This window comes from Bos taurus, chromosome 3 (assembly GCF_002263795.3).
Source record: "Bos taurus isolate L1 Dominette 01449 registration number 42190680 breed Hereford chromosome 3, ARS-UCD2.0, whole genome shotgun sequence".
Taxonomy (NCBI): Eukaryota; Metazoa; Chordata; class Mammalia; order Artiodactyla; family Bovidae; genus Bos; species Bos taurus.
The window spans coordinates 113,300,265-113,312,607 of NC_037330.1; the positions used below are offsets into that span (position 1 = coordinate 113,300,265).

A 12,343-nucleotide genomic window follows, 5' to 3' on the forward strand; every position below is an offset into this window, starting at 1 on the left:
CCCCTTGAGACAATCTGAGGATTTGCTTTTGCCCAGCAGAGGGCTTTTCGGTTCATCCACACAGAACCCGGCTGCCTGATCAGAGCCAGAGGAAGCCCCTCTGAGGGACCTGCCCTGGTGCCCACACTCTCGGATTAGCAGATTAACTCACTAATTCTAGATGGAACCCTCTGTGGCAGATGCGGCAATTCAGGTGCAGAGCAGTGGGTTGTGCTGCTGGGGTCGGAGGAGGGTGAGGAAGGGGAGGCTACAGACTTTAGAATTTCTGTTTTTAACCACAGTCTGAGTGGACGTTGTGGTCTTTGAGCACGTATCTGTTGGGATTATTTTTAAAAATAGTTTAATTTATTTATTTTTGGCTGTGCTGCTGTGTTTGTTGCTGCGGGGCTTTTTATCTCCAGTTGTGGCAGGCGGGGGCGACTCTCTAGTGTTCCGCCGGCTTCTCATCATGGAGGTTTCTCTTGTTGCAGAGTGTGCACTCTAGGGCATGAAGGCTTCAGTAGTTGTGGGATGTGGGATGTGGGATCTTCCCGGGCCAGGGATCAAACCCCGGTCTCCTGTACTGGCAGGTGGACGCTTGACTATGGAGCCACCAGGGAAGCCCTTTGTTGAGATTCTTTTTGTCTTCTGGTATAAAAGAGAGCCCCCAGGCACAGTGGTGAGACCAGGAGAAGTGGGGTGGGAGGAAGGTCAGACTCCGTGCCAGGGTAGCTTTCTGCGTGCCCCCTTGAATCCAGCCATCGCTGTGGTAACCAGGTAACCAGGATTTGGAGTGACCAGCTCTGCTGTGTTGTTCAGATGCCTAAACTTGGCATCTGTTCACCTTGCATTTGGGAATGAGAAAGGTTGACAAGTGGGGAAGCCTTGATAAATATTTGTCCATGGACATGGTCACGGATGCTGCAGAATCCAGGGTGTGGACTGCTCAGGATGGAGGGCTGAAGCTAGGCCCCGGAACCTTCCGAGATGTCCCCCAGTGGGAGTGGGACAGACCCATTTTTAGGGATGCAGAGAAAAACAAAAATAAATCGAGAGGCTCAGGTGAACGCTGGTAAGGGGCCTGGTCATTGCAAGTTAGCCATGTGCTTGAAAGTGGTTAAACATTAATTTAGATTCCTTCATGTAATAGGGCAGTTCAGGGCAAGGCGAGGTAGGCTGGGTCTGTGAAGGGCAGGGATTTGTTGAAGAAAAAAAAATTCTCCCAGAGCTTGGCAGTTTGGAGCCTGTAAATTATTCTTGTTGCTACCTGCCAATTCTCCTGTAGCATGGCTTGCCTTCTTTGGAGAGTTTCCGTGGCGGTTTTCTTCTTAGCACTTTGGGGCTTCACCCTGGGGGACAGGCTGCTGGTGGTCCCTCAGGATGGAAGCCACTGGCTCAGCATGAAGGACATCGTTGAGCATCTCAGTGAGAAAGGGCATGAGATCGTGGTGGTGGTGCCTGAAGTCAACCTGCTCCTCCAAGAGTCCAAGCACTACACAAGGAAAATCCACCCAGTGCCGTTCAACCAGGAGGAGCTGGAAGCCCGTTACCGCTCCTTCGGGAAACACCACTTTTCTCCACGCTGGTTGGTGACTGCCCCTGTGGTGGAGTATAGGAACAACATGATTGTCATCAATATGTACTTTCTCAACTGCCAGAGTCTCCTGAGGCACTCAGACACCCTGCGCTTCCTCCGGGAGAACAAGTTCGACGCCCTGTTCACAGACCCGGCCTTACCTTGCGGGGTGATCCTGGCCGAGTACCTGAACCTGCCCTCCGTGTATCTCTTCAGGGGCTTCCCCTGTGCCCTGGAGAACACTTTCACCAGGACTCCGAGCCCCTTGTCCTACGTCCCCAGGTACTACACTCAGTTCTCAGACCACATGACCTTCCTCCAAAGGGTGGGCAATTTCCTGGTGAACTACCTGGAGAACATTCTGCTCTACGCGCTGTATTCCAAGTACGAAGACCTGGCAGGGGAAGTCCTTGGGAGACAGGTGCACTTGCCGGCCTTGTATCGGAAGGCCTCCATTTGGCTGTTAAGATACGACTTTGTGTTCGAGTATCCCAGACCAGTCATGCCCAACACGGTCCTCATCGGAGGGTCCAGCTGCAAGAAACAGGGCGTCCTGTCTCAGGTGAGTGGCTGGCTTTCTTTCGGGTGGCCCCGTGTCTTCCTGGGGAGACGTGGTTCTTTCGTGTTCTGTCTTCCCTCGAGCATTTGGCTCCAGGGAGTGCTGCCTGAGGAGGAGAGGACAGGCTGAGGTTTTGAATGATGCTGTGGCCTGGAAGGAACACAGGGGTGGTTCATGGCAACAGCAGGAGATATCTTGAGCAAGGTTATCTGGGGGCACTCACAGAATCCTCGAATGAGCCTGAGAAGTTTCCAGTCCAAATCCTCTACTTGTCTGTTGAGGGAACAGGTGAAGCTGGATCAAGAGGACACAGAGCTAAGAGGCTTGTTTGTTGCTGTTGTTTAGTTGGTAAGTCATGTCTGACTCTTTGCCACCCCATGGTCTGTAACTTGCCGGGCTCCTCTGTCCATGCTGGCCCAGGTCCGAATACCTTCTTCCTGTGGCTGAGTCCCTTTGCTGTCCGCCTGAAACTACCACAACATTTTAAATTGGCTATACTGAAATTTAAAATAAAAAGTAAAAAAAAAAAGAAGTACATTCTCCCATCTCTGTGCACTGCCTTTTCCTTGGACCCTAAACCAGGAGTCAGCACAGGATAGCTACTGGACAGAATCTGCCCAGAGCTAAGAATGGTTCTACATTTTTTTTCTGAAGGCATGTTATAAACCACAACAAAGAGTGTGTGACAGCAATGTGTGGGGTATGCTGAGCCTGCATATTTACTATCTGACTCTTTACAGAAAAGGTGTGTTGACCTCTGACCTAAGGCAAGTGTCCCTAGATGCCCTCTTGACATGTGTGGAAGAGGGCCCAGAGCTACTCTGGAAAATAAAAACTTGTGAGTTTCGTGAGATTGTTTGGTTTTGCTTTAATATTTACAACTTTGAAAGACTTCCAATCACTTGTTCACACCGGAATTCTCTTGTAAAGTGATTTTTTTTTTCCTCAGAAAGAAACCCTGAAATAAATCCCAAAGGCCCTCACCACCCTTCTTGAACATCTGCTGATTACTTTAACATGCTAGACAGTTGGCAGCAGCTATGGGAACAGGGCAGGGGCTGATGAGCTTAACTAGACTCGTTTCAGGAAGCACAGAGCATGAACTAGAAATTATGGGTTCTAAGAAATTTTAATTAAGACATTAATAAGCAAAAATGTACGAAGAAACATTTGGCATAAGAAGGGAAGAAAATAGCGTTTTTGTTACCTTGATACCTATCATTTTATTTTTGAAAAAAAAAAAAAAGAGTTGTATTTAGATATTAAAAAACCAGATTATAGTGGATGTACTTTCTGAGCCCCGTGAATCTTTACCTGGTGCTTGACTTACATTTATGTGTGAATTGCAATCCCATTTAACAATAGAGAACATTCTGTACTACAATACATAATTATCAACTTATGTTTGTAAATTACTGGAGGTTCAGTTCGGTTCAGCCCAGTTCAGTTGCTCAGTTGCGTCCGACTCTTTGGGACCCCATGGACTGCAACTCCAGGTCTCCCTGCCCATCGCCAACTCCCGGAGATTACTCAACTCATGTCCATTAAGTGGGTGATGCCATCCAAACATCTCATCCTCTGTTATCCCCTTCTCCTCCTGCCTTCAATCTTTCCCAGCATCAGGGTCTTTTCCAATGAGTCAGTTATCGAATCAGGTGGCCAGAGTATTGGAGTTTCAGCCTCAGCATCAGTGAAGCTGATTCATTCACATTCCATGAATGATCCATTAATTCATTCATCTTCCAGTGAATATTCAGGACTGATTTTCTTTAGGATGGACTGGTTGGAACTCCTTGTTGTCCAAGAGACTCTCAAGAGTCTTCGTCAACACCACAGTTCAAAGCATCAATTCTTCGGTGCTCAGCTTTCTTTATAGTCCAACTCTCACATCCATATATGACCAGTGGAAAAACCATAGTTTTGACTAGATGGACCTTTGTTGGCCAAGTAATGTCTCTGCTTTTGAATATGCTATCTAGATTGGTCATCACTTTCCTTCCAAGGAGTAAGCGTCTTTTAATTTCATGGCTGCAGTCACCATCTGCAGTGATTTTGGAGCCCAGAAAAATAAATTCTGACACTGTTTCCACTGTTTCCCCATCTATTTACCATGAAGTGATGGGACCGGATGCCATGATCTTAGTTTTCTGAATGTTGAGCTTTAAGCCAACTTTTTTACTCTCCTCTTTCACTTTCATCAAGAGGCTCTTTAGTTCTTCACTTTCTGCCATACGGGTGGTGTCATCTGCATATCTGAGGTTATTGATATTTCTCCCAGCAATCTAGATTCCAGTTTGTGCTTCATCCAGCCCAGCGTTTCTCATGATGTCCTCTGCATATAAGTTAAATGAGCAGGGTGACAATATACAGCCTTGACGTACTCCTTTCCCTATTTGGAACCTGTCTGTTGTTCCATGTCCAGTTCTAACTGTTGCTTCCTGACCTTCATACAGGTTTCTCAAGAGGCAGGTCAGGTGGTCTGGTATTCCCATCTCTTTCAGAATTTTCCACAGTTTACTGTGATCAACAGAGTCAAAGATGTGAAGATGGGCTCAATAAAGGACAGAAATGGTATGGACCTAACAGAAGCAGGTCTTCTGTTTTTGGCTCCAAAATCACTGCAGATGGTGACTGCAGCCATGAAATTAAAAGACACTTACTCCTTGGAAGGAAAGTTATGACCAACCTAGACAGCATATTAAAAAGCAGAGACATTACTTTGCCAACAAAGATCCGTCTAGTCAAGGCTATGGTTTTTCCAATAGTCACGTATGGATGTGAGAGTTGGACTATAAAGAAAGCTTAGCACTGAAGAATTGATGTTTTTGAACTGTGGTGTTGGAGAAGACTTTTGAGAGTCCCTTGGACTGCAAGGAGATCCAACTAGTCCATGCTAAAGGAGATCAGTCCTGGGTGTTCATTGGAAGGACTGATATTGAAGCTGAAACTCCAATACTTTGGCCACCTGATGCGAAGAGCTGACTCATTTGAAAAGACCCTGATGCTGGGAAAGATTGAGGGCAGGAGGAAAAGGGGACGACAGAGGGTGAGATGGTTGGATGGCATCACCGACTCGATGGACATGGGTTTGGGTGGACTCCGGGAGTTGGTAATGGACAGGGAGGCCTGGCATGCTGTGGTTCATGGGGTCACAGAGAGTCGGACTGAACGACTGAACTGAACTGAACAGAACACAGTCAAAGGCTTTGGCATAGTCAATAAAGCAGAAGTAGATGTTTTTCTGGAACTTTCTTGTCTTTTTGATGATCCAACGGATGTTGGCAATTTCATCTCTGGTTCCTCTGCCTTTTCTAAATCCAGCTTTAATTACATCTGGAAGTTCACCATTCTCGTACTGTTGAAGCCTGGCTTGGAGAATTTTGAGGATTATTTTATTAGCGTGTGAGATGAGTGCAATTGTGTGGTAGTTTAAACATTCTTTGGCATTGCCTTCCTTTTGAATTGTAATGAAAACTGACCTTTTCCAGTCCTGTGGCCACTGCTGAGTTTTCCAAATTTGCTGGCATATTGAGTGCAGCACTTTCGCAGCATCATCTTTCAGGATTTGAAATAGCTCAACTGGAGTTCCATCACCTCCACCATCTTTGTTTGTAGTGATGCTTCCTAAGGCCCACTGAACTTCACATTCCAGGATGTCTGGCTCTAGGTCAGTGATCACACCATCATGATTATCTGGGTCGAGAAGATCTTTTTTGTATAGTTCTTCTGTGTATTCTTGCCACCTCTTCTTAATATCTTCAGCTTCTGTTAGATCCATACCATTTCTGTCCTTTATTGTGCCCAGAAATCAAAATGGAGTTTCTTTTGACAAATGATCAAACCATTTCAACGCCATACAAAAATGTGCACTGTGGAGTGTTGTTTTGGAAGTCTGTAGCGCTGGTGGCCACACGACCTTGTGAATGTACTTAATTGCAGAGAACTGTTTTCTTTAAATGGTTAGTTTTGTTAGGTGACTTCATCTAAATAAATTATTTAAAAAAGAAGGTACGTGTAGATCAGAAAGAATAAAGGCCTGATTTATAGCTAAAAATAAATTTAAAAACTCTACGATTTCCCTGGTGGTCCTGTGGTTAAGAATCTGCCTTGCAATGCAGGGGACATGGGTTTGATCCCCGGTCGGGGAAGGTTCCACATGCCATGGGGCGACTAAGCCCATGTGCTTCAACTATGGAGCCCACTGTCTCTAGTGCCATGCTCTGCAACAGGACAGGTCACTGTGACGAGGAGCTCACGCACAGCAACTAGCGAGGAGCCCCCACTCTCCGCAACTAAAGAAAGCCTGCTCACAGAATTGAAGACCTAGTACAGCCAGAAGTAATAAATAAATACAAAATATTAAAAAAAAAACAAAACCCAAACTCTCCTTAGCAGGTGAGTAATGTGATCAAACAATACAAAAATACCACACAAATGGCCAATAAAATTTTGAAAACACACTTGACTTCAGAAATAATGCAAGAATTCAAATGAATAAATAACTACATTACACTTGCTTATCAAATCAGCAAGCATGTTTTATAGGTAGCTGTTGGCCTAGCTGAAAATAAATACTCCTGTATTGCTTTCAAAAAGGGGCCAAGTCTTTTGCAAACCAGAGCCGGCTGATCATTCCTTGCATAAAGCTCTACAATCCATGATCTAGGAAAGGGCTCAGGGTAACTGGGGGGCCCCAGCCTCACCACATGAGAGAGCAGGGGATTCCCCTCCCCAGTTGCCCACGTTGGTGTGACTCTGACCACAGCCCCTAGGGCCTCCTCTGCCCAAGGAGTGACTCAGCCACCTCTGAGGGCTTCCCCTTTGTTTCTGCCAAGATGCTTCAGAGAAGCCCGCGGTCGTCTGGCAGGTGGTTTCCATGGGGAAGCCCTCAGAGCCTGGGCAAGGGGGCAGCCCCACGTGTTCTGAAGCCATGTGTCCTGTGCCTGCCCAGGGCCTCAGCTCCACCCTTGTGCACCTCGACACCTGGCCCCAGAGTAGTTCTGCTGCTGGAACATTTCCTCAGGTGCCTTCCCCTCTGCTCACGGGGATTCTGATCCCGACCACCTTCTGGAACACTCTCTCTGTTGTTTCTTCATGCTTCTTAGCTGAGACCAGTCTACCATGGCTAACGTCTTTTCCTTTTGGGAGATTCAGGTCAAACGTCTCCATCTTGGAGAAGACTTTAGCCTTACACTTCATTATTAGAAGGGCCATGGGAGGGACTTCCCTCGGTGGTCCAGTGGATAAGACTCTGCACTCCTGGTGTGATGCAGGAGTTGTGGGTACAATCCCTGGCCAGGGAACTAGATCCCACATGCATGCTGAAACTAAGATCCCTCAAAACCAAAATAAATAAAAGCCACCGACGTGTTTTCTTAGAACAAAGGAGAGCAATCCTAGTGTCTTCCACTTGCAATTCAGAGAGATGCTGAGAGCTGGGAAAAGTGAAAGTTGCTCAGTCATGTCTGACTCTTTGCTACCTTATGGACTATACAGTCCATGGAATTCTCCAGGCTGGAATACTGGAGTGGGTAACCTTTCCCTTCTCCAGGGAAGGACAGGAAAAGAGCTTGGAAAGGACATGTTTCTATTCGTATTTGGTTGTACAGATGATGGAGGCAAGTCTTGGCCAGATCTCAGGCTCTGGGCTCAACACATCTTCTCTGCCCACCTTGCTCATCATGGGGGAAGGAGGGAAGGAACGCTTGGCCCTGGCCCATCATTAGGGAGGGGAGGGCCCAGTCTGCCCTCCCCCACTGGCACCAAGCATTCCTCCTTAGTCCCCATGACCTCAGTAAGGCAAGAGCTGTAAGACTGGGATTTGAACAAGCTGTGTGGTAGAGGCAAGTGGCTTACCTCTGGGTGTTCATATCTCCATCTGTGAAATGGGAACAGTCAGGTAGCCATGGGGTTGAGTGGGTGAAACTCAGTTCACGGGAGAATCTAGAAACCAGTCAGTGCAACTCAAATATGAGAGAGTGACTTTAGGCTGGAATAACAGGAAGGGGGCCAGAGACAGGAGGTCATCCAACTCGTAAAAAGGAAAATGGATGCCTTGAGGAGAGCTGAGGGAGCTGCCCGAGGTCGCAGGCTGCAGCCAGGAGCAGAGGCGTGATGAGAACCCACTTCTTGGCTTCTCCCACCCTGAGGTCCAGCCCTCTTTTTTTCTAATTAGGCAGGAGTTGGAAAGGCTCAGCCTCATGGAGGAAAGAAAGTAACCAAAGGACAAATCAGTGGATCTGGCCAGCTTTCTCCTGGTCTTGTGGCCGTGAACTTTGGCTTCCCCAGTTGAAATGGGCCTGACCAGGCCTGCTTCACCCCCTCACAGGGTTATTTGAGGGTTGGTCGAATGGGCAGTATGTACAGCACTTTGTAATCACCAAAGGAAGCTATGGCCCCCATCCCTGCCTTCCCAGGCCCTTGACTCAATGCAGGCTGAAACTTTCGCTCCAACCAGGGATTGAGCCTGTGCCTCCCTGGCAGTGGAAGTGCCAAGTCTTCATCACTGGACTGCCAGGGAAGTCCCTCTTGCCACATTCTTTGGAGAGCATTTCCCCCCCACAGAAAACCAGATTCCAATTTCTCTTGGACTAGTTTTCTGTTCCTAAATTTTCTCCTGTTGTGTTCTGGAGTCATTTAGATAGTGGTTCTCAAACAGGGGTGATTTTGTCCCCCAGGGAGCAATGTCTGGAGGCATTCTGTAGGGTCATAATTGGGGGATAACATAGGCTTCCCTAATGGCTCAGTGGGTAAAGAATCCACCTACGGTGCAGGAGACACAGGAGATGAGGGTTCAGTCCCTGGGTCGGGAAGATGCCCTGGAGAAGGAAATGGCAACCCACTCCAGTATCCTCGCCTGGAGAATCCCGTGGACAGAGGAGCCTGGTGGGCTACAGTCCATGGGGGCACAGAGTTGGCCATGACTGAGCGAGTAAACCACCACCATCGTCATCTGCTAGGAAAAGGCCAGGGTTGCTATTAGAAATCCCACAAAGCACAAGAAGTATACCCATCCACCCTCTCCCAACAAAGAATCATCTGAGCCCAGAACAGTATAAGTGCTGAAGCTGAGAGACACTGATCTGAACAAATTCCAAGTGAGCATCAGTGACTTCTTCCCACAGGACCCCCCGCTAGGTGGTGAGGGGGTGGAAAAGGTGCTCTGCTCACCCTCTGAACTCATCTTGTCTCCTGACAGGGGTCTCTACAAGTAATACTCACTCGGGCTTGCAGGTTGAACTGAGGATTAACTTTTAGGCAAGTCAAGGGAACAAAAACTCCAAAACGCCAAGTCATTCTTAACAGGCAATTTAAAAAATCTAAGACTTGAGCCAATGTCTACAGTGCCTTCAGCAGGTTGGTTCTCTTTCAAAATTCTGTGTTTATCTTTATGCTTAGTTATCTCAGAGATTAACAGACATGCAGTAATTTTGGCATCACTGTTTATGTTAATAAGTAATTTCTAAGGAGTGGCTAAGTACTAGAATGAGTCAGGGTTAAAAAAGAAAGCATTCAGTGGGAATGTCTGAAATATAAGAAACTTGGTTGGCTAGTAATTTAGATAATTCTAGGAGAAAGATAAAGTGGGTTTAAAAAAGAAAAGTTACTGAGTTGCAATTTATAAGCCATACAGTGTGAAAGTCGCTCAGTTGTGTCCAACTCCTTGTGACCCCATGGACTATACAGTCCATGGAATTCTCCAGGCCAGGATACTGGGATGGGTAGCCTTTCCCTTCTCCAGGGGATCTTCCCAACAAAGGGATCGAATCCAGTCTCCCATATTGTAGGCGGATTCTTTACCAGCTGAGCCACCAGGGAAGCCCTAAGCCATACAAGTCCTCTTTAAAATTTACAATTTGATGGATTTGGAGTACATTTGTAGATTTGTGCAACCATCAGCCCAGCTAATCTTAGAATGTTTTCAATCACCCTCAGAATACAGCCTTTTTTTTTTTTGATGTGAACCATTTTTAAAGTCTTTTATACAACTTGTTATGATGTCGTTTCTATTTTATGTTTGGGTTTTTTGGCTGCAAGACATATGGGATCTTAGCTCCTCAACCAGGAATTGAACCAGCTCCCCTTTGCATCGAACAGTGGTCTTAACCAGTGGACCTCCAAGAAGTCCTCAGAATACTCTTTAGCATCAACAGCCATTCCTCAATCTCCCCTCTCCCTAGCCCTTGGCAACCGTCCTTTTCTGTCTCCATGGATCTGTTTATTCTGATCATTTAATACAAATGGAATATGTAATATGATTATGTGGTTGATTTTTTTTCACACAGCACATCCTCCAGGTCCATCCATGCTGTGGCATTACTTCTTACTGCAGAATAATATTTTGTTCTAGGGCTTCTCTGGTGGGTCAGATGGTAAAGAGTCTGCAATGCAGGAGGCTTGGGTTGGACCCCGATACACTGTAGTCTGTGTGTGTACTTGTCAGACCTCTGCCTTATTTTACTTTTTGGCTCTTATGAATACTGTTGCTGCGAACATTTGATCACAAGTTTTGTGTGGACATGTGCTTTCACTTCTCTTGGGTATATACGCAGGAGAAGAATTGCTGGGTTGTATGGTAACTATAGGTTTCACCTTGGTTGTTTGTTGTTCAGTCTCCAAATAGTGTTTGACTCTGAGACTACATGGACTGTAGCCCCCCAAGCTCCTCCGTCCATGGGATTCTCCAGATAAGAATACTGGAGTGGGTTGCCATACCCTTCTCCAGGGAATCTTTCCCATCCAGGGATCAAATCCAGGTCTCTAGCACTGGCAGGTGGATCCTTTACCACTGAGGCACCAGGGAAGCATATTTCATCTTTGCTGTGCTTAGTCACTCAGTCGTGTCCGACTCTGTGCAGCCCCATGGACTGTAGCCCTCCAGGCTCCTCTGTCCATGGGGATTCTCTAGGCAAGAATACTGGAATGGGTTGCCGTGCCCTTCTCCAGGGGATCTTCCCGACCCAGGGGTTGAACCCAGGTCTCCTGCAATGCAGGAGGATAATTTTACTGTCTGAGCCACCAGGGAAGCCCAAGAATACTGGAGTGGGTAGCTTATCCCTGCTGGTGAAATAAACATATAGTAAAAATGACCGTTTTAAAGGGTGCGGTTCGGTGGCACTTAGTACATCGTCAGTGTTGTACACCCTCACCGCTATCTAGTTGCAGAATGTTTTCATCACCCCAAAGGGAAACCTTTTCCTCATTAAGCAGTCACTCCCCACACCCTCCTCCCCACAGCCTTTCAGTTCAGTTCCATCACTCCTTCATGTCCGACTCTTTGCCATCTCATGGACTGCTGCACACCAGGCCTCCCTGTCCATCACCAACTCCCAGAGTCCACCCAAACCCATGTCCTTTGAGTCGGTGATGCCATCCAACCGTCTCATCCTCTGTCGTTCCCTTCTCCTCCTGCCCTCAATCTTTCCCAGTGTAAGGGTCTTTTCCAATGAGTCAGCTCTTCGCATCAGGCGGCCAAATTATTGAAGTTTCAGCTTCAACATCAGTCCTTCCAATGAATATTCAGGACTGATTTCCTTTAGGATGGACTGGTTGGATCTCCTTGCAGTCCAAGGGACTCTCAAGAGTCTTTTCCAACACCACAGTTCAAAAGCATCAATTTTTCTGCACTCAGCTTTCTTTATAGTCCAACTCTCATATACATACATGACCTCTGGAAAAACCATAGCCTTGACTAGACGGACCTTTGTTGGCAAAGTAATGTCTCTGCTTTTTAATATGCTATCTAGGTTGGTCATAACTTTCCTTCCAAGGAGTAAGCGTCTTTTAATTTCTGGATGCAGTCACCATCTGCAGTGATTTTGGAGCCCAGAAAAATAAAGTCAGCCACTGTTTCCACTGTTTTCCCCATCTATTTGCCATGAAGTGATAGGACCGGATGCCATGATCTTAGTTTTCTGAATGTTGAGCTTTAAGCCAACTTTTTTACTCTCCTCTTTCACTTTCATCAAGAGGCTCTTTAGTTCTTCTTCACTTTCTGCCATAAGGGTGGTGTCATCTGCATATCTGAGGCTACTGATATTTCTCCTAGCAATCTTGATTCCAGCTTGTGCTTCATCCAGCCCAGCGTTTCTCATGATGTCCTCTGCATATAAGTTAAATGAGCAGGGTGACAATATACAGCCTTGATGTATTCATTTTCCTATTTGGAACCAGTCTGTTGTTCCATGTCCAGTTCTAACTGTTGCTTCCTGACCTTCATACAGGTTTCT

General features: G+C 46.6%; 1 protein-coding gene across 1 annotated transcript in view; it reads left to right on the forward strand.

The window, feature by feature from the left end:
- Positions 1–1,265: 1,265 nt before the first annotated feature.
- The window catches only part of UGT1A6 (UDP glucuronosyltransferase 1 family, polypeptide A6), a 123,001-nt gene continuing 111,923 nt past the window's right edge, over positions 1,266–12,343 (forward strand). Inside the window, exon 1 of the mRNA NM_174762.1 lies at positions 1,266–2,117. Coding sequence (NP_777187.1) covers positions 1,266–2,117 — 852 coding nt within the window. The remainder of the gene's footprint in view (positions 2,118–12,343) is intronic.